The 22352-nt window shown below is 43.4% G+C and overlaps 1 protein-coding gene across 1 annotated transcript in view; it reads right to left on the bottom strand.

Annotated features, from left to right (window-relative positions):
• The window catches only part of EPSTI1 (epithelial stromal interaction 1), a 49202-nt gene extending 34300 nt beyond the window's left edge, over window positions 1-14902 (bottom strand). Inside the window, exons 1-3 of the mRNA XM_075087533.1 lie at window positions 14487-14902; window positions 4630-4688; window positions 2556-2639 (exon numbers count right to left, since the gene is read on the bottom strand). Coding sequence (XP_074943634.1) covers window positions 2556-2639; window positions 4630-4688; window positions 14487-14683 — 340 coding nt within the window. The 5' untranslated portion in view covers window positions 14684-14902. The remainder of the gene's footprint in view (window positions 1-2555; window positions 2640-4629; window positions 4689-14486) is intronic.
• Between the last annotated feature and the right edge of the window lie 7450 nt (window positions 14903-22352).

Below are 22352 nucleotides of genomic sequence, written 5' to 3'. Positions count from 1 at the left end.
CTTAAGATTAAGCTCGCAAGAAAGATTGGCCACACAGTATATAAACGACGAGCTTACAGTAGCAATAAGCATACAGCTGGCATTGGAGACTGTCTCCTCCCTAGCTCTAGGAAATAAAATTGATACTAAACAACTTTTGAAACCTTTGGATGCTTGATCTTTCTTTCTTTCTAGCCTTTTATTGGCAACATTTAACACTCTTGTGTTCACTGTACGTTTCTGCATGTACATTGGCTCTAAGCAAGTATTTTACTGACCATCATTAGCCATTGCCTATAGCCTTTCAGCCAGGTTTAATTCATTCAAGTTGGCTTGGGTGTAATGTGTCAAATGTTTCACTGAATTAAGATTATGTTGTGACTGTCTTTATATAATATGATCAAAAATGAGGCCATTGCGTTTATCAGGCATGATTTGTTGCTCCATTCCTTGCTTATGGAGGAGGGTGGAACTTGCATCCTTCATCCCTCTATGGTACCTGGAAGTTTGCCAGCCAAATATTACAGAGTTGAAATCCAGAATATTTATTTCCCTATGGAAAGCATGAGCATTAAGAAACTTCAGCTTCAAGAATTCTCTGGTGATTTGGACTAGATGTGTAGTGTCTTAAAATCACTCTTGAGAAAATAACATAGGATACGTTTTTACCTTAATGAGTACCTACAGTTGTGAAATTAGAGATGCCGCTTATATTTTTTTCTCTTTCCTTGAGCTCTCTTCTGTTCCAAATTTGTTCCTGTGGGAATGATAAGATCCAATAATCTTTGCACCTTACCTCATTTCAGAGGCACTGAACACAGTGCATGTGTCTCAGTCTCCAGGGGTCTTTCTAAGTGGCAGCTAGACAGTGACTGAGGAGCTCATATAACCTCCTTGAACTCTTTCAGCTTTTTCTTGCCTTTTTTTTTTTCTTAATTTGCTTCTTTCCCAAGAAATTTGTTAAATGCAGTGGGACCAGAAGAAGTTAAGACTCCTTACAATCTTAGTCACTGTGGGTTTGCCACCATGTCCCCAGTCACACAGCCAGCCTGTGTAAATTCTGCATAGACACCACACACCAACTTTCTGTCTTCAGGTTTCACTTTCTTCAGCAGAAAGCTTTGTGGTCCTCTTGGGGCAGAAGCTTGTCTTCTAGGAACTGCTCACAGGCAAGAAGCAGCCAGTATGTATGAGCTCACAAAGAGCACATCTGGCCACAGGATGGTGGTCATACAGGGCGTTACACCAACTTGCAAAGGTAGGTTCACCACAGTAAACAACTGAGATTCAGGCTGCAGGGCAAAACAAACATGTGGGACCAGTATCACCTTGACCCCAGAAACAAATCTGGGTTGGAGTCAGATCAAATTCCTCCATCTCCCATCTGGTATCTATTTTTATACACAGTAAACCACCCCAAACTTATCTTGTATGGCACGGCAAAGAAAGAACTTAGTTTCCGGGTCAAACAGACAATAGCCCGCACTGTGTACCCCAAATTCTCCTACAATAGCCAAAAGAAGAGAGACGAGCTCCAGTTTCACAAAACTAATAAAGGCATCATTATAATCATTCACATTGTCAGAATGAATTTTGTGCCACTTCTATTAGTGTAGTTCCTCAAGGTCATCCCATTTTTGCTGTGCAGTATCCTCATCATGTTTGGTATGGATGATGCTTTCAAGCTTTGTCTTGTCAGCAAGCTTCATCAGCTCTCTCCTACCTTTTGTGCCAAAGACATTAAAGAAAGATACTAAAACAAGATATGTCTGAAGACTGGTACTTGAAAAGCACTTCTAATAACCTTCCTCCCTCTTCAGCACAACCTGCAGCCCTACTTTCTGTACAAGACTTGAGGTCTGTTGGGGAGGTTCTTTTTGTCTTTTAAATTTTTTGAAAACTAACTCCTAAATGACAATAAATTAAAGGCTTTATAGTGGTTACAATTGAAGAGATTGACTACAGTTCCTCTCACTTGTCTAGGAAAAAAGTTGGCTATGTTATCAAACACATCAGTTCAGCATTACCTAAGTTCCTGTAGCTTTTTATTCTGTTTTTCATTTACCTATCTCTGTTGTTATTTTTTACAAAAATGTTAATACAAAGCCACATGCACATTTAGCCTGCAAATGCCTGAAGCTGCAGGGTTCACTTCTGCCTCTTCGGGAGCTCGCCATCAGGAAACATACTGTCCCCTAACACAGAGGAGTCTTCTTATGGGTAACTGGAGGGTCTTCAACATATGTTGTCCATCTGCACACTATTTCCAAGTGTGCGTCCCCTCAGAGACATCAACCACAGAAAATGTTGCTAGCAGGAGGGATAATCCACCTCTTTTTCCCAAATGTTAGTATAGATTTTCTACACTGAGCTTGACAGATTTCTCGAGTGACAATCTATGCTGTTTTGTTTCAGAAACCATGACCATCAAAAAGCACAGAGCACATACAGTAGGCTCATGTTAGCCCTTTTTGACACTGAATCTCTTTAATAAGTAGCATATGGAAAAAGGAAAACGTCTCATGTCCTGGAACATACAATTTTGCAATTCATAATAGTTGCTTCACACGTCTTACCCAGTCTCTGTGGAACCAACTTAATTGGCCCTGGCCGGTGCTCTTTCTTCCACCGCTCCAGGTCATCTAGCTCTTTCTTAGCAACTGAGCAGGTCCAAAAAGAAACAAATATATGGAAGTTAGAGGCAGCACTAAAAAGCAGGTGGTGTCATTAGTTGTATGTAACCCTGAAGACCCATCCAGGAATAGACACACTTGTTCTCAAGGGGTGCAGATGACCCCCAGGAGATTACGTGGTCACTGCAATGAACTGTTAAGAAGGCAAACACTTTGCCTAACTTGAGACTGTATGGTGAGAAAACCTTAGGATTCAACCCCAAAAGCAAAACAAAAAACAGCTAAGGGACTGCTAATAGACTTCTTTTTAAACCCTGGGAACCTGTAGGTAAATGCCACAGTACAGGTAAAGCAGAAGTTGTTACAATTAAGATGTTATAGCTGCATGTAGGGAAATGCTTGTCATATAACACTCCCCAGCAGGAAAATGAAGAATAAGTAATTTTCCCTCCCAACCACATGCTTGCTAAATGAAAACAGGAGGAGTTAATGGTTCGGCTTCAAGTTAAGACACTTCAACATAGGTGTCCGCATGTGAGATGGATGGAGAGCTCCCAGTGTAGTCAGTGGAAGTCTAGTCAATAGAGCCAGGGGCACCAGCCATATGCTTTAGGACGGCTGGTTGATTAAACTGCTCTCTCAAGTCAGCTGACAGAAGGAAAAAAAAAAATCATTTTAATACCAAGGAGCACAAAGCCTATGGAAAGAGGAGCTGTGTTTTAGGGTAGTACCTCAGTCACTCTAAGAGCTCAATTCACTCTTCCTAAAACCAACATGAACTATATTTTCTAATGGTAGGCTACGGCTAACAGGTGCTAACACCAGCTCTCCTCTCACAAGCTAAAGCCAGTTCCTGGGCAAGACTCTAAAGAGGCCCAAGAGATATACCAGCTTGTAATTTCACTTTTAAAACAAACACTTAGGTAGAGACTGGATTTAGTGAGGCCCTATTTCTGCCAGTATGCAAGGTGGAAGTACTTGGCGTGCTTCAGACTTTGCATGCTGGTGCCACAAAGTGAAAGCAGATCTTTATTAGAGCAGCAGCACCTTTGGCGTTAGCATCAGAGTCAGCTCTAAGATGATCTGCTTTTATTCCTCCTTCCAGAAGATTACGGTTTGGTTCAGAAGTCCTTTTTCTTTCTCACAACCAAAGGTAACCCAACCCTACACCAGCATGCTGGTGAAGCATTTCAGCCAAACTCACAATGTTGGAGAAGAAATGTTTTTATTGCACTGTTTCTTTGAGGGCTAAAAATGTGAAGAGTGGTGACTGACACTCCTTTGGCTTTTGTATCTTGCACAAATAAACAGCCATGAGTGCAAGACTGCAGTGCCTGGTCACCTCTGCATACAGAATTTATTTCATGGCTCTTCTGTTGTAACTTTTGGCAATGAAAGCTTTTTAACACAGGCCTAATATTTCTGTTAGAGGTTCAGGGTGTTCCTGCTTAGCTACTTGAAGCAAGCAAGCTTCAAGCTTGCAAGACTTGAAGTGAAGCAAAAGTGAAGATATTTTCTGTCTAAAATGATCTTTCCCATCTTCATTAAAAGACCCACCTATAATCCTTAAACGGAGATACAGGAACCAACAGTGGTTCTAGCTGCTTTAGTTCTCCACATAAGAGTATTTTCAAAAAAATATCTTACATTTTTCTTCTTCCTCCCTCTAACCCAGAGAGTGGATTCTCCAATCTGAATTCAGTCCCGTAGAAGTGGGATAGAGCTAATTCCAGCTGTCTTGTAGAAGCCAGCTAGAATAGTTCCAGTACTGAAATTGCCAAAAATGTTTTCCTGAACAATACTTAACCTGCATGAAGTTTAGCCAGATGAGAAGTTAATCTTAAGAAAAGCCTATGCGATGAAGGAGAATGCTTGTAGCACCAAATTTACTGTCACAGCTGCACATGTAAAAACATTGTAAAAATTAGGATAAAAGTTGCAAAGTGATACAGCGCACAAAACTCTAAACTTATACAGGTAGAAATAATGTATTACCATATTAGACAATGGAACTTACTTTGCTGCAACTGGTTTCTTCTGGTTTCGTTTGGAGTTACCAAGACATATGGGCTGACACTAAAACAAAAGAGAACACTCTTATTTTTCCTGTCTACAGGAAAACAAGATTGGAAGGGGTTTCCTTCATCAGCAAGATCAGTTTTCTGCTGCTGTAGCAAACAACTTCATATCAAAACCAGTATTTATTTTGATTCAGCTCTTCAGGAATTTTTGGTAAATACTCTAGAAATAGTTGCTATATTTGGAATTGGCTGCAGCCACCAAGATAACATTTTCAGACACTTTTAGCATAATCCTCACTTTCCTTATTTAATTCTCACTCTAGACTGCTGACCTCAAATCTCAGCCATTTCAAATCAAATCACTCCCTCAAATCAAACTGTTCCATGTGGTAGACAACTACTTCCACAGCTTGCTCAGGCACAGAGGAAGACCACTGTCTACTGGGAAGAGCACTGGGGCTGGCAGTCCCACCCCATACCTCAAGGGCACCACGCACCTTGTAGATTTAGGCAGTCTGCCCAAGAGTTGTCCAAGGAGCATGCAAAATCATACTGCTTGTGATGGACCGAGGTGACTTGCTCTCAGCCCGAGCCTCAGTTTCCTTGTCAGCCTTTCATTTGTCAGGCACCAGGAATTCCTTGGGCATATTTATCTTGCTGTCATGCCTAAGGTGCGACTCATTGAATCAGGACAAAGGTCCTGTTTTGCTAGACTTAATTCAAAATGTGGTTGCTGTCTCAAGGAGCTATCAATCTAATGTGACAGCAAAGAGGCAGGACATGGTTCAGAGTGTATTAGAGACTCGAGGTGATCAAAAGAGTGATGAAAACATGTCAGTTCCGCTTGGAGAAAACAAAGGGATTTATCTACACAGTGTATTGTCTGGGTACGAGTTTACATGGCTCCCGCTCAGCAGAAGTTAAGCCATGGGTGTGCATGTTCACCAGAAATGCACTAGGCAGCAGTCGGCTCCACGTATCAAAGTAAGCTCACATCTCTCTGAAGCATTCAGAAGGGTTTTATCTGCACACATGGGCACAAAAATTTCATCTGACTTCATCCAGGAAAGGCCCAAGGAGAAGAGCAGAAAACAAAGAATAATGAGGGGCAAAGGCTGAGACTCTTAAAAGAAGGGCCACAGGGGGTGGCTAGAGGACAAGCTAGGAAGCAGAGAGAGCACAGTTGGCTGTGGAAAAGTAATGAGAGAATGAGGCCAGATACTAAGGCTAAAAAGGGGAGTGAATATCGTGCAAAGAGATCAAAGTGCAAAAAGCTGCCTGCTGCCTACAATAATTCAGGGTTTGGGAAGGAAAGTATTTATATCCAATTACCTCTTTCACTTTGAAGACTTATTCTGGGAGGATGTGGATTAATTTATGAGATTAAACTAGTAAAGATAGAGCTACAAGCTTTAATGGTGCCATTTAATATGATCCTTTCCTTTTCTGCCAGCATACTCTGGTGCCCTGGGTCTGTTCTTCACCTCTCCACTGAATCCCAGACCCTTAAAGGCAGGAGCTAAGAAAGCAGCAATGCCTCTCTGGCATTCGTGGTACAACTGTAATAGTTACTTGAAAGAAATTTTGACAACCCATCTTGCTTATGGCATAACATTCCCCATCAGTGATGGTTTTTCAGATTTGTATTCATTTGACTGAGTGGTAGCATTTACAGTTTATCCCAAACTGCCTTTGACAAGCTGTTGTACAGTTTATCAGTTTCAATAAATTTTTTAAAGTAGTTTTTCTTGGCTGTTTCAGATATTAAGATCGTATTTCTCTCAAGTTCATACACAAAAATGATTAAGTACCTTTTACACTCCCCTCCCTCTCTCAGCGAAAAAAAAAAAATGTCTGGAATTGTGAGTTGCAAGGCCACAAAATTTCCCCCAACATCAGTGCATCTCAGACATCCCACTGCTTCACAGCACTAGAGGGCAGAAGAGTTTTTATATCGTCAAATGTACTCTGATGACTTCAAACAGTGTTTTTCTGGTTGGATTTTTTTTAAATTAGAAATCAAATTAAAAAGAAAGCATGGACCTTCAGTGTCCACACACGTATGAGAAATCACAAAATCAAATCTAGCCCTTATGCCATGAATCATTTCAGTTATCTGCTTCTGCTTTTTGGCTGGAAGGCTCAGAGGCCGGGGGGCCAGGTGGGGGCCACTTTTCTGACACCAGTCCATAGACATAATCCAGGAAGTCAGAAGGATGGCACACGAAATACAGCAAAGATCAATCAGTTTACAAAAGGGGTAGAGGTGACACTACACTTACTGCCAGGGAAACCCCCTGCTCTGTTTTCCAAAGACCAGTGTAAGAGTCATTGTGGTTAAGAAAGTGCTTACTTAAAGGCCAATTTGGTTTCCATGTTAGTGAAATAAAGGCAAAATTAAAATAAAATGCGGATGTCAAGTCTGTAGTGGGGGAGCGAAAGGGAGAACAGGATACCAACTTTTGTTTGTCTTTTACCTAGTGTTTGTACTTTGTTTTAGTCCAAGTTAGGGGGGCAAAAAAAGCATTAGCGAGTTTATCTAACTTTATAGTGTTCATCTTGGTCTCTGGGAAGATAGATATGTAAGGGTATAGCTTTGGGTACTGGGATCAGGGGGAAGGAGGTGGGAGCACATGGAAAACCTGTGGGATGGGTGAAAGTCAGGGTATGAACTGGTCCTCGTTTTTCAAGCCTACAGCAGGAGAGGAGCCAGACAAGCTGTCACCCAGGAGACACCATCTGCCCTACCAGTTCTAACGCTAAAATTAAAATCCACACCTAGCATCCCTCGTTTTCTTTTTTTTTTTTTTGAAGGAAAGAAAGTTAATGCAAAACCCCACCACCAGCTTTCACCTTATGTTTTAGCCAGTTTGCAGAATATTGCATGTAATTTCTTTGTTCAGACAAAACCTCTGATCCAGTAAAGCCTATAAAACCTGCTACAGCCTGTCAATTTAATATTCCAGTCAGTTTCTGAGTTGCCACAGTAGCCAGTCTGGAGCAAATTATCCTACTTACCTGGGTAGCAATTAAGAAAATGTGAAGATTTGAAGCTATCAGTGATGTGCAGACTTTTTGTACTTTACACCAATATATGAGGCTCTTCAAAATCCCCAACCAGAAAAGATGATAAAGAATTTAACTCTCCAGGTTCCCTAATAATGATTCTTATTGTTATATGACTTAAGCCTATCTTTGAGGTAGGATTGTTTTATGAATAAAAATACAGACGTCACTGGGGAGGGGAACATCTTACCCAGGTTATAGCTCTTCAAAAAAGGGAAACAAATCGTCTTACGTCTTTATAGATCATATTAATCTTGATGAGGGTTTTTTGGTTTATTTTCTCCAAAGAAAATGGGAATGTATTGACTAATTACACAGACTGAACAGATATTAATGAGAGTAAGAAAGTTATAACCCAATAAGAGAATGTATCTATATTGCAATTAAAACAAAAAGCAACCTCAGATGATTTTTCAAACAGATAGACATCAAATACCACAGCAGTGGGAACATAAATACCTATATAACTACATATAAATAGGTATACAAAAATTTCAATCCAGAGGTACATTCAATACAGTCATAGAAAATCTGCAAGGACAGTTTACAGTTTGAGTGATCAGCAACACAGAGAACACCATGGCTGCAATCCTCAATTCTGAGTCCTGTGTGCAACTCCACTTATCTAACTAGCACCACTCAAGGACACTTTTTCAAGGCTTTCATGGTACAGACCATAGAAACCTTTGTTCTACTTTCTTTCCAGTTTGTATAAAATAGTTTATTTCTAAAATTGAAAATACACATGGGAACTGCCATTCACTAATAATGTTTTTTGCAGAGCTGTGCCCTTCAGTTTTTCCTCAAGTCTGCTCCAGCTGTCTACCACTGGGGAGCTTTCCAAATGAAGTGTGAAATAGTTTAAAGAGTTACAAAAGTAATGACTGTTATAAACTATTTCCAGTTCCACTGTGTTTTATACTGTGGGTGCATCGGTATGTGAATGGCACAAAGCTGAAAGCTAAATATTTCGCTCTGCTGGGCAATGAGCTCTCTGTAAGAGACTGAAACCAAGGAGAATGTAGTTGGAGAGTAACAGAAATGACTAAAGCTTGGGAAAAAAGATCTGGGCAGGTTCAGTCTGGAGGAAAGACTCAAGGGAAGATATAGGTGAAATACTGCAGTAAATAATATGTTAAGGCTGAATTAAAAAGAGAAGAGAAACTAAACTGCCGAAGATGATTGTCAAATCTCCTTCAAAGATACGATAAGCTAAACTTTGCATTCAATTATCAGGAATTGTTTTAAGAGCAGTCAAGTCCATGCCACCACAAAGTATTATTCTCACCAAGGCTCCCATGCCACATGGAGCAACCATATGCTGCCAAGCACCACGAAAGCTGCCAAATCCCAGCGAGCAGACAACTGTCCTGCAGGTAGCCGTATTTTGCAATGCACATACAGCCAGATGCTAATGATAACTGACAGCCACAGTTCCAGACTTCAGTTGAGCAATATGCTCTGTGCCCTGGTGGTGCCATAAGCAGAACTCTGGGAGGGTGTACAAACCTCGTGTGCAACTTTGGGGCTCTGGCTTTCCATCTTTATCAGCAGCAGCATCTTACCAGTTTGCAGCTCAGAGACAAAACTGAATTACTGGGGCTTAAGATTCTACGCTGTCTGATTCATCCTAGCTGCGTGTGTGCTCTTGACACAAGAGGCAGAAAATAAACTGCATGTAATAGAAAATGTTTATCATTAAAAGTCTGCATTCATGGATTTTGTCCTGCGTTTGCCACACTCTAGGAGTGCACTTAATTACCACGGTTCAGCTGAAGTCTGGAAGCTTATTAAGTAACTCACTTCTGTATCTGGTCCCTCTGGTTAGCTAAAGCTTTCATTAAAATGACCAATATTTTTGCCATAGCGAGGCCTCAGGATAAAGCAAGAGTTAAACCCTGCAGAAGTGAACTTGCACGAGGTGCAGTTGCAACAGAGGAAAGCCCAGGAGAAGGTATGAGTCAGAAACAAGCAGGAAAGCAACAGACCTATGGCTCTGCTGTTGGCACCCAGACCTCAATTCTTTGGTACCCACAAGCTTGTAGAAAAATTCCTTAAGTTAAAATTTGGTCCAAAGTGTAAAACTGAAGCTCAGAACTGAATTTCCAAGAGTTAAGATGGGGCTTGGATTCAGCAGCTTGGTTTGGGTTCAGCATGCGATAGCACAGTGGAAAAAGAACGGTAGGTGCTTCAACCAGTGCCCCACTTGACGCAGTAAACACATTGGTGCTGGAAGACAATCTTAAACACCCTCTAAATCTCCAGAGAAATTGTCACAGCAATGGATCAGATCAGGGAGCCAAGGGATAGCTCTCAGCCCAAACTTGGCTCGCAGCACAGCTTTCTCCCCTGAAAACACTAACGTGCCATTAGTCAGATATGCTTGTGGGCAGAGAGTTTGCTGTGGCAGTGTGTTAGACTAACAATGGACCCAACAAAGTCTATGAAGTTGGATGCAGCCGTGTTTATGCTGTCCCCAGGTCCCAAAGCAGCTCAGTTACGTCAGCGCAGAACAGTGCCAGGGCTGCAGCGAGTGGGCCAGAGCCAGCTAGAGCACCTGGTTATCACTAGCCATGAGGAGCGCAGAGCATCTATACATGGGCAGGCCAGGCACTGGGCCTGGCAACACCAGTGCTGAGCTGAGCTACACCCCGCAGAGGCGTCCGTGTGTTGCAAGTCAGGCTTGCCAGCATGCCTGGAGAGCTGCAGTTCAGATATTGTATCTCATGAAGATTAAGACCTAAGCTAGTGGCATGTCCATCTCTGCTTCCCCCACTTTCTTTTCAACAATATATTTCCTTGTCCTCTGCCTCTGCACCACAGTATTTGCTGTCCTTTTATTGCCCCTGCACAAATGCAATATCCTCCCACATGTTCCTTATTCATCATCTCACCACAGCCGCTCATCAAGCTATGCATCAAGAGAACATGCCAGGGTATGTGCAAACCAAGCTCTTCCAAGAAAGGCTTCTAATGTAGTAGTTAAAAGGACTTCCTTCCCCACTCACACACATTAGGAGGAACAGAGCAGCTCCCATCCTCAAGACCAACAGAAGTCTTACTGCATAGTCATCCCCGTATATGGACTCAGCCACTAAACACTTGGCTGGAGGTAAGGATGGCTACTGACCACATCGAAGCCAGATATCACTGAATCACCCCACTGGGCTGTAAAGATTAGTCCCTCAGCCTGAAAGATAGAGAGTTGGGAGACTTCACCTGTGCAGCAAATGCAGAACTCAACTCTAAACAGATTGTCCATAATTCAAGTTACACTTCTAGCACTCTCACCAGTGCCAGGGCAGTGGACAAAACAAGCATTTTGCTAAGGACCCACCTCAGTTTCATAGACTAACCTGGTGTTTTTAAAAAGAAATTTCAGATCATGACAGAAAATAAAATTTTCAGAAGAACTGCTAAGTATACTCTGTCAGCAAGAGATTGAGAGGTCTTACAACACTACAGATATATTTTTTTTTTAATTCAGGATGAAGATTGGAAAAGGAAGAAAAGAAAGCTTTGACGGATTTGGCTCTGGCAGTCGAAGAATACAATTTTGTGAGTCAAGCATTCTAGTAACTCTGGTCTCTTCTCACACAAAATGAGAGGGACTGTTACCAGCTGTGCGACAATACATCTTCAGATTTTATTATTTTGAATTTGATTTTTAAATGGATTTTTACCAGAACCAATATTATTCTTGCCAGCTTTAAAGGTGCCAAGGACAGACTACTGACTGGGGGCAGCATTTTCTTTTTTAGGCACTAGCTATAATTTACCCTCTAATCTTCCCACTTTCCTCCACCTTTTCTTCTGTATAGACTTTTGTTTCTGAATAGACACGAACAGGGGCAATTTGGGAATTCACTTTCTACAAGTTAATTTCATGGCACTTAGCAGACAAAGTGAAGTAACTTAAATGCAAGCTTATTATTATAAGCAGTTTCAAGCACTTGCCATCGCGGTGATTTTTTTTCCACGGCCTGAAACCACATCCTATGTATAACTGGAGGGAGATGTGTGAATTTTCATTTCAATTTTGCATTTGAACAAGTATTCTTCCTAACTTAATTAGGACCATTTTGTTATCACTTTTCAGCCTCGACATGTCATATCAGGGCTTTTCCAAAGCAATAGGAAAATTACCCTCTAATACCAGTTGCCCACTTTGTACTTTTTAACAGTCAAGTTTGAATATCGAGTAGTGGATGAGACTACGACATGCCATGTCCCACACATATTTCATGTGTCCAGTCTACATGAAAGGTCACCTGATCTCTCCCTAAGATGCTGCTAAGGTGTTTTTCCACTCCCAACTGCAATGACGCACAGCCTGGGACTGAGAGTTTGCCTGGAAACCACACACACAGAGAGAGGCTTCAACAGAGACTCCAATTCCTGCTTTGCTGGCAGCAAAATGGTATCCTGGCTGTTTCCAGAAAATAGCAAGCGCCACACAAGTTGGGATAGAGCCACTCCTTGGCACAGAGGTATGCTGCTTGGGCCCCTTATGTTCCCTCTGCTACACATATTCCTGAAAGCCTTCTAGGTTAATGCTAGTCTGTGCATTTTTTTCTTCTACTGACAGCCCATGACTTCAGCTCTCCAACTGCAATGCTCAACCCTTGGCTACCCTAGAGCCTGAGAACCTGGACTATTCTGAGGGTGTCCTAGTATTTTACTTTTAAATATCATGTTCAAAAGGATTGATGTCTAAAAGGCTGAGTCAGTTTTATCACTGCTAAAATGATACTTTAATCTGAGATCTTTCTTGAAATGTTACTTGAAATAACAGAACAAATGTAGTAACAATGAATGAAATATGGGGATTTTTTTGTTTTAAGAATAAAGATCTCCCCTTGTCTGCTTCAGTATTTTCAACACCATCTACCACTTTAATCTGGGTTAGTTAAGAAAACTGCAGTTTAAGCAGCTTCATCTCCTTCAAACTGTTAGCATCCCCCTCCTTGAGGGAGGGAAGCAAACTCCAGTCTTGTTCACTTCTTATTTGTTTCTCACTTATATGGTTTCTCTTTGAATCTACTTTTCCCTCATTCCTTCTTCTCAGCAACTACATACTAATGCAGACTTTAATTTGTACACTCCAGGTTTAGGAATGAATTCTTTGCTACATCTTTATGAAGGCACAGAGAGAATCTTTTGTATCATACAGCAAAAAACATAAAATGCACAGTCACTGCAGTAGATGCACAACAGCTTTCTCTCTGCAAGCATCATATAAAGATGAAACAGGGACAGGGCTTTAAATTATTCTTCCCCAAAAGCTCACCTAGTTTTAGTGATGGATCCCATCATTTGGTCAGAATCTGTGTGAATGTATTTGCTCTAGCCTTAAATTCTGTGGGGAGTTCAGGCTAACCAACTGTTTATGTATTTATGTATTTACCTAACCTCTACCAAGGGGTTTGTACCCCAGACTAAATCTGGGCAAACACAGTTATATCAATGGGAAAACTCCCACTATCCACCCCCACCAGAAAAAAAAAAAACAAAACACCAAACCCCACACCCACAACCCAACTGATCAAAAGATGAAAAAACACACCAAAAAACCAGCAAAAACCACACATAGCACAAATACATAAGCTAACTAGGGCTGTTCTCACTGTACTGAGGATATATGCCAGTGTGAGGGCAGGCAAGACAGAGGGTCTTTCATGTTTGGAAGTGGCAGAAAATAAACATAGACTGTAACTCAGGAATGGTTGTTTGCTCTCCTGAAAGTCAGTCATTAAAGCACTGACAGATTTCAAAGCTACCCCACTCTTAATAGTCCCTGTATCATTACTTCCTAGTAGGCAAGCACCCATGGGTTACAATGGAAAGCTGCTGATGGCTGGTTGTGATTAGCAGCCTGCTACTTCTTTCACAGCGTGGCTCCACCTTCTTCATCCAGAACGGGAAAGGAAACTGAAACAGCCTTCAGTTTCCGTCAGCTGCACTTTGAAAGGCAGGGGAAAAAAGCCAAGCTAAGCAAACTCAGCAAAAAATAATAATAGCATTATATGCACTGTTACTAACAGCTCAGAAAAAGCACATTTAGGGAAAAGGACTGTAAACAATTACTTTTGGTCAGCTAAGCATATATGTGTTAAGCACACATGCATAAAATACACATACGCTACTGTCTGTTTCTATTCTGTATTATATCTGCCAGCTAGAGGTTATACAAACTATCTAAGAATTGTCATTGAAAAGTCAGAGATGGACTGAGCATAGATCCCGATACCTAAAATGAAATTGAGGGCTCAAACTTTAGCTTTACTTCTGTCAGCATGAAGTTGTTAGAAGCTGTTCTGTGTCCTGGACTGCACTCAGATTACTGCTGGAGTGCAGCCTATATCTATCTCTTAAGCCAAAGGAAGTATTTTTAGACTTTCCAGGATGAAATATTAGGAGACAGGAAACAGGGAACTAGAACCAGATTTGAAATTTCACTTTTAAAAAGATGCCAAGAAACTAACACTATGTATGGCAATATCAAACGTACAGAACCAGCTGCTGCTATCACGTGAGGTGTAAGCCATGCCATCATGAAAGTTACCAGAATGACTCAGGTCACATGTAGGAAGCATCATTCATAGGTAGGCTTCAGGCTGACCACAGGTGGCTCTGAGAGGACAAGGGCAAGCTGCTTGTGTGCCCAGTCCCATTCACAGGCTCTCTATAAAGTACTTCTGCCTTTGAAGGTGCACACCTTGATTAAGGTGGAGAACAGACACCCGCTACGTGCAAAACCATTTCAGCCAGGCTCCTTGCTACTTACTACTGCTCTCGCTGCTGTTGGTAGGCTGGTGCTTGGCCACTTTGCTCCTCTTCAGATGTCGTCAGCTTCTGAGAGTTTTCAGCCTCCTCTGTTTTATTGTTGCCATCCCAGAGGTAACCATGAGAGGAAAACAGGGTACCAGAGGCAGCAGCTGTCTTGTACCTGCTGCCTTGCCTCCATCCGCTGTCCCCAGACATTGCTTCGGCAGTACCTTGCCTTGTCAGAAAGGAGTATTGCAGCTAAGGCTAGGGAAAGACTCAAAGCTTTTGAGTTCTCACAAGTTGGTTTCAATTCCTTATAAGACCCGCCCCTGCCTGGAATCTCAGCTGTAAGACATGTAAATACATGCATATCTCAGAACATACTGGTTTCTGAGCAATCCTCCAGCTGAAGCTCAGTTTGATCATCTGAGCCACAGCACCCCGGCAGACTGGAGTCACGGGGTGACAGCAAAGCTGATCTATACTGATAAAACAGTCAGCAACACTTTGCACAGTCTTGAAATAGATGGCTTCAGCACAAGCGTGGTGAGGTCTGCCTGAAAGCCCTATTTCTGACCATTTTTTACCCCAGCGTTTCAAACTTGCCAGTGACAGAGCAGAGTAGCTCTAGGGGGGTTGCTGGTTTTTAGTTTGCAGGAGTGTAAAGAGAAAGATGAAAGTGAAACTAAAGACTAAGCCTCACGTGAATCCTAAGGCAAGGGTCCTGCACAACTCTAATTCTGCCTTCCAATTCTGCTCAATCAGAAAACCTTTTTTACTTCAGCCTTCCTAATTCTACCTGACAAATAGCAGACAAATACATCATCCTCTTAACCAGTAATGTAGATCCCTTCAGTGAACACCTTTGACCAGCAGTATTGTATCTATGAGACCTGCAGGGCTGTGGAAAACCAGCAACTTTCTTAATATCACTAGTAAGATAAAGATGTTTAGCAGCTCCTGACCCAAGAAAAAAAGAACTAGTAATGCTACTCAAGGATACCAACCACCTCAAGGGTTTGCATAGCTGTAGTGGGTCCTTGTACACCCCTCTGGGAAAACCTGTGTGCTCAAGCACCTTTCTGAAATGCCTGTACACCAACGCACGCAGCATGGGGAATAAACAGGAGGAACTAGAGGTCTGTGTGCGGTCGCAGGGCCATGATCTCATTGCAATCACAGAGACACGGTGGGATAGCTCACATGACTGGAATGTGGTTGTAGATGGCTACAGGCTTTTCAGGAAAGACAGACCAGCAAGGTGAGGTGGGGGAGTTGCTTTTTATGTGAGGGAGCAACTGGAATGCACTGAGCTCTGCCTTGGAGTGGAAGGAGAACACGTTGAGAGCTTGTGGGTAAAAATTAAGGGACAGCAAAATATGGGTGACACCGTTGTGGGCGTTTGCTACAGGCCACCTGACCAAGAAGAGGAAGCTGATGAAGCCTTCTACAGACAGCTGGAAGTAGCCTCACAATCACAGGCCCTGGTCCTCATGGGGGACTTCAACCACCCTGATATTTGCTGGAAAAGCAACACAGGGAGCCACGCACGATCCAGAAGGTTCCTGCAGAGCATCAGGGACAACTTTTTGACGCAAGTGGTGGAGGAGCCAATGAGGTGAGATGTGCTGCTTGACCTTATCCTAACAAACAAGGAAGGGCTGGTTGAAGATGTAAGAGTTGGGGGCAGCCTTGGCTGCAGTGACCATGAGATGGTTGAGTTTAGGATACTGCGTGGTAGAAGCAGGGCTATGAGTCAGGTTACAACCTTGGACTTCAAGAGGGCCAGCTTTGGCCTCTTCAAAGACCTGCTAGGAGGAATCCCATGGGCTAGGGCTCTGGAAGGCAGGGGGGTCCAAGAGAGCTGGACAGTATTCAAGGATGACTTCCTCCAAGCTCAAGATTGGTACAACCACAGGAGGAAGAAGTCAGGCAGAGGAGCCAGGAGACCTGAAAGGATGAGCAAAGAGCTTCCAGAGAAACTCAAATGGAAGAAGGAGGTTCACAGTATGTGGATAAAGGGACTGGCCACTTGGAAGGAATATAGGAATGTTGTCAGGGTGTGCAGATATTCGACGAGGAAGGCCAAGGCCCACTTGGAATTAAATCTGGCAATGCATGTCAAAGATAACAAGAAGGGCTTCTTTAAATACATCAGCAGTAAAAAGAAGACTGGGGATACAGTGGGCCCACTGCTGAACAAGGAACGGGCCCTGGCGACACAGGATGCAGAGAAGGCGGAGTTACTCAATGCCTTCTTTGCCTCGGTCTTTACTGCTAAGGCTGGCCCTCAGGCATCTCAGCCCCCAGCAAAGAGAGGACAAATCTGGAGAAAGGAAGACGTACCATTGGTTGAGAAGGATTGGGTCAGAGATCACCTGTGCAAACTGGATCCTCGCAAATCCATGGGCCTTCATGGGATGTACCTGCGAGTGCTAAGGGAGCTGGCAGATGTTCTTGCTGAGCCACTCTCCATCATCTTTGAAAGGTCATGGAGGACAGTAGAGGTGCCTGAGGACTGGAGGAAAGCAAATGTCACTCCAATCTTCAAAAAGGGCAAGGAGGACCTGGGGAACTATAGGCCAGTCAGCCTCACCTCTATCCCCGGAAAGGTGATGGAGCAGTTCATCCTGGAGGTCATCTCCAGGCATGTAGAGGACAAGAAGACTATCAGAAGTAGTCAACATGGATTCACCAAGGGAAGATCGTGCTTGACCAACCTGATAGCCTTCTATGATGGCGTGACTGACTGGGTCAATGAAGGGAGAGCAGTGGGTGTTGTCTATCTTGACTTCAATAAGGCATTCGACACTGTCTCCCATAGCCTCCTCACAGGCAAGCTAAGGAGGTGTGGGTTGGATGAGTGGACAGTGAAGTGGATAGAGAACTGGCTCAGCAACAGAACTCAGAGGGTTGTGATCAATGGATCAGAGTCTGGATGGAGGCCTCTCACTAGTGGTGTTCCCCAGGGGTCTGTGCTGGGTCCAGTCCTGTTCAACATATTCATCAATGACCTGGACAATGGGACAGAGTGCAACCTCAGCAAGTTCACTGATGATACCAAGCTGGGAGGAGTGGCTGATACACCAGAAGGCTGTGCTGCCATCCAGCGAGACCTGGACAGGCTCGAGAGCTGGGCCAAGGGGAACCTCATGAAATTCAACAAAAGCAAATGCAAGGTCCTGCACCTGCAGAGGAGCAACTCCATGCACCAGTACAGACTGGGGGCTGAACTACTGGAAAGCGGCTCTGTTGAGAAGGACCTGGCAGTGCTGGTGGACAATGAGCTGACCATGAACCAGCAATGTACCCTTGTGGCCAAGAAGGCCAACAATATCCTGGGCTGCATTAAAAGAAGTGTGGCCAGCAGATCAAGAGAGGTTATCCTCCCCCTCTACTCTGCCCTAGTGAGACCACATTTGGAGTATTGTGTCCAGTTTTGGGCCCTCCAGTTTAAGAAGAATGTGGGACTGCTTGAGCAAGTCCAGCAGAGAGCTACAAAGATGATTGGGGACTGAAGCGTCTCCCTTATGAGGAAAGCCTGAGAGACTTGGGTTTGTTCAGCCTGGAGAAGAAAAGACTGAGGGAAGATTTCTTAAATACCTATAAATATTTAAAGGGTGGGTGTCAGGATGATGGGACTAGGCTTTTTTCATTAGTGCCCAGTGACAGGACAAGGGGCAACAGGCACAAGTTGGAACACAGGAAGTTCCACCTCAATATGAGAAAAAACTTCTTTCCTGTGAGGGTGCCAGAGCAGTGGCACAGGCTGCCCAGGGAGGTTGTGGAATCTCCTTCCCTGGAGACATTCAGAACCCACCTGGACACGTTCCTGTGCCCCCTGCTCTAGGTGTCCCTGCTCAATCAGGGGGGTTGGACAAGATGATCTCCAGAGGTCCCTTCCAACCCCTGCCATTCTGTGATTCTGTGATTCAAGCTTTATGCAGCAGACGTAGGCAATTTCAGCCCCACGCATGCAGATCCTGTCACTTTTTGTCCTCAGCTGATCAAGCTGCACTAAAACCACATTGTTGAAGCGATACTTTTGTGGCCAAGTGTATTGGGTTTGCATGGTAAGGCTTTGGTAGTGGTGGGGGCTACAGGGGTGGTTTCTGTGAGAAGCTGCTAGAAGCTTCCCCTATGTCTGATAGAGCCCATGCCAGCCAGCTCCAAGATGGACCCGTCGCTTGCTGGTCAAGGACGAGGCAATGAGTGATGGTGGTAGTGCTTCTGGGATAACGTAATTAAGAAGGGGGGAAAACGGCTGCACAATTGCAGCGGGAGAGAGGAGTGAGGATACATAAGAAACAACTCTGCAGACACCAAGGTCACTGAAAAAGGAAGGGGAGGAGGTGCTCCAGGTGCTGAAGCAGAGATTTCCCTGCAGCCTGCGGTGAAGACCACGATGAGGTAGGCTGTCCCCCTGCAGCCCATGGAGGTTAATGGCGGAGCAGATATTCGCTTGCAGCCCCTGTGGATAACCCCATGCTAGAGCAGGTGGATGCCCAAAGGAGGCTGTGACCCCATGGAAACCTGTGCTCGAGCAGGCTCCTGGCAGAACCCATGGCCCTGATCTCTTGATCTCTCTAATCCCAATCTCTCTCAAGACAACGATGTGGCATTCATTGAGACATATGCAGAAGTCATCCCACGTTGGCAGTGCAGTCTCTTTTTTTGGTTTCTGATGGGAAGAATTGGCCTCTGGGACATTTTTTAAGGAGCTGGCTCAGCTGGGGTGGATGGGTACCCGCTGCTTTTTAGCTGCCTGGGCCATTAATCAAGAGTGTTTGCTCACACAGGCCATCCTTGTTTGGGAACTGCCAGGAGGCCAGAGCAGGCAATAGTCCTCTTTGACCCACATTGTTTAAATCCATACACTGCGGACAAAGGAATATGTCTAGTGTGTAAGACAACTGCTGGGTCATAGCTGCAAGGCAACTCTTGATGTTGCCAACATAGGCAGTTTCTTGCTTTGGAGTGTTCCAGTCTGGTGTGGGAGAGAGCATCTCCTCTGCCAGATGTTTTCAGGAATTGCTAAAAGAGCAAAAGGCCTCACAGCCTTGGGAGCAGCTGTGTGGGCTTATTCTTTACCTCTGGTCTCTGTGAAGAACACAGACATTTCATCCTGGATAGTAATTGGGCTTTTACCAGAAATCAAATGCATGGCACTTGACAACCTGAGTCATCCCCTGAGTTGTCCAAGAAGGTGTTCAGGTAGGCCAGAAGGCTTGTGGCTTGCTGTCATGCTTCATGTGGGCTGCCACCTGCTAAAGGCAGGGCCTGGGGAAGGTCTCTTAACCCAGGTTCCCCCTCCTCTTCACTAATATAAATGGGGTTTTTATATGAGGTGCTGGCAAATGAAAGCAAGTACCAAGCTTAGTCCCTTATGTAGGACTGCAGGGTAAATACATGAAGTGCAGAGAGAATAGAGGCAGTGTAAATGATAAGAGTCATGTCTGAGGACTGCAAAGATTTGTGGGGTAACAGCTGTGCCTACAGGCACCATATTTGGTAAAAATCCAGCTTCAACATCAGGATTCTTTGTAACCCAGGCAGATTGATGTCTTAATAACCCAAATTTAATTGCAAAAATGGATTATAATTAATGTGGCCACTACTGCTGTATCTTCAATCTCACATTGTTATGTACAATTCAGATCTAATATCTGTTTCCTGTTGAAATGTAGAAAGTTTTGGCTGCAAACAGTAACTGTAGAATCTAAGTAGTTTATATCTATATTGCTCAAAAAGGGGGATATACAGTAAACCCAAGCACTAGAAGCTCAGTCACTTCAATGCTCATTCATTTCTTATCTCTGTTTTGGACAACCCAAACTAGCTGTCTCTAGAACAATGTCCAGGCCTGGCTCTGAGGATGTTTTATGCCAGGTACAACCCCCAGAAAGTCAGTATGAATATGACTTTACCAGGTTTAGTTTCCGCCACCCTAAACATCCCTCCACCACTGTCCCAGCCATCTCTGCATCTCAAACACATCCAATGTACATCTGTGTCATACTCCGCAGAGTGTCATTCATCAGCCCTTCAGTTTCATGTTACCGAACCACAACTTTTGACGGTGTCCTGGTTTTGGCTGGGATAGAGTTGATTTTCTCCATAGTAGCTAGGATGGGGCTATGTTTTGGATTTGTGCTAAAAAGATTGTTAATAATGCAGAGATATTTTAGTTGTTGCTAAGTGGTGCTTACACTAGTCAAGGACTTTTTCAGCTTCCCAAGCTCTGCCAGGTGCACAAGGTGCTGGGAGGAGGCACAGCTGGGACAGCTGATCCCAGCTGATCAAAGGGGTATTCCATACCATATGACGCCATACTCAGAATTTAAAGCTGGGGGGAAGAAGAAGGAAGGAGGGGACATTCAGAGCTATGGCATTTGTCTTCCCAAGTAACTATTATGCGTAATGGAGTCCTGCTTTCCTGGAGATGGCTGAACATCAGCCCTGCCGGCCAATGGGAAGTAGTGAATAAATTCCTTGTTTTGTTTTGCTTGTGCATGCAGCTTTTGCTTTACCTAGTAAACCTTTTTTATCTCAAACCATGAGTTTTCTCACTTTTACCCCTCTGATTCTCTCCCCCATTGCACTGCAGGGGAGTGAGCGAGCAGCTGCATGGTGCTTAGTTGCTGACTGGGGCTAAACCACAACAGATGGGCTGCAATAAATCATTCATATTACTTCAGACACATTAAGCTGAAATAATAATTAAGTTTTAGGGTCACAGCAGTACCACCTGATGCTCTCAGGACACTTGAAGCTTAAGTGTTATATAGGAAGGACATGCATATTGCCTCCACTAGGCTTCTCCCAGCCACTTAGGCTCCTCCTAGTCTAGTGGAAGCCAGTCTTAGGCAGCATATATATAAGCAAGTCTGTGCTAGCTGGATTTAGGACAAAGGATTAGTCTCTGGCTCTATTTTATTTAGCATTGTAGATACTAAATAGATGCTAAAGAGTCTGTGCTTCCTAAGTACCAGAATGCCATTGTATTCAGCTTCTTGAAACATGCAACCCCCACCAAATCTCAGCCCTTCCCAAATCCTCCATATGAATTTTAACTCAGTACTTATATTTTTCTAGACCCACCAAATATTGGCTGCCTATTCTATCCAACAGTTTATGTATGTAGTTGTCTCACATCCCTAACTGGGTCAGATGTTGTGGTGCATTGGCCCTTGCTAGCAGGCAAGCACCCACACAGCTAGTGGCTACTGCCCCCCCTGCAAGGAAGGAGGGGAGAAAACAAGGAAACGGTGAGAAAAGACATCTGTCAAAATACAGCTTTTTTTGTCTGTGAAGCTCTATTGCCTCCAGCTATTAACAATTTTTTTTATTATTATTTTGTGGGAGGAAAGTCCTCGATAGAAAATTATCTTTCTTTTGCTTTGGGAATACTTCAGTGGACGTATAAAATATTAAGAATCACATTATTTCCCTCCTTCACCTGTGTTTTTCATTAAATTACAGTAAGAAAACAAAATAACTTCTGCAGAGGAACATTCTATACTGAACCTTTATTTCCAACTTGGCAGCACCATGTACTATACCAAATGAGAGCTATTAGAGATCCTTTCTAACTAAAAAGGATACTCAGAATCCTGGTCAGCCACTTAATCCTTTCTTTGGGAATGTTGGATGGGATAAAACTCTTCTGCGAAAATAACAGGATTTAAAAAGAGAAAGAAAATAAGCATTTAAGACAATGCCATGTTCCCCACCTCTCCTTCCCTGAAAACTTGTTCGTTCTTTACGATTTCACTGTTGGTTCATGGATTTTAAGGTTTTGCATTTTTAAGTTTTTTCCACAACCATGGACACTTTTCATTAAAAGCTAAGATTTTCATTTAATCCAAGGAGACTATAAGCCTAA

Source organism: Phalacrocorax aristotelis, chromosome 1, assembly GCF_949628215.1.
Source record: "Phalacrocorax aristotelis chromosome 1, bGulAri2.1, whole genome shotgun sequence".
Lineage (NCBI taxonomy): Eukaryota > Metazoa > Chordata > Aves > Suliformes > Phalacrocoracidae > Phalacrocorax > Phalacrocorax aristotelis.
The sequence above is the reverse complement of the archived record's forward strand: the minus strand, read 5'-3'. Positions and strand labels throughout refer to the sequence as shown.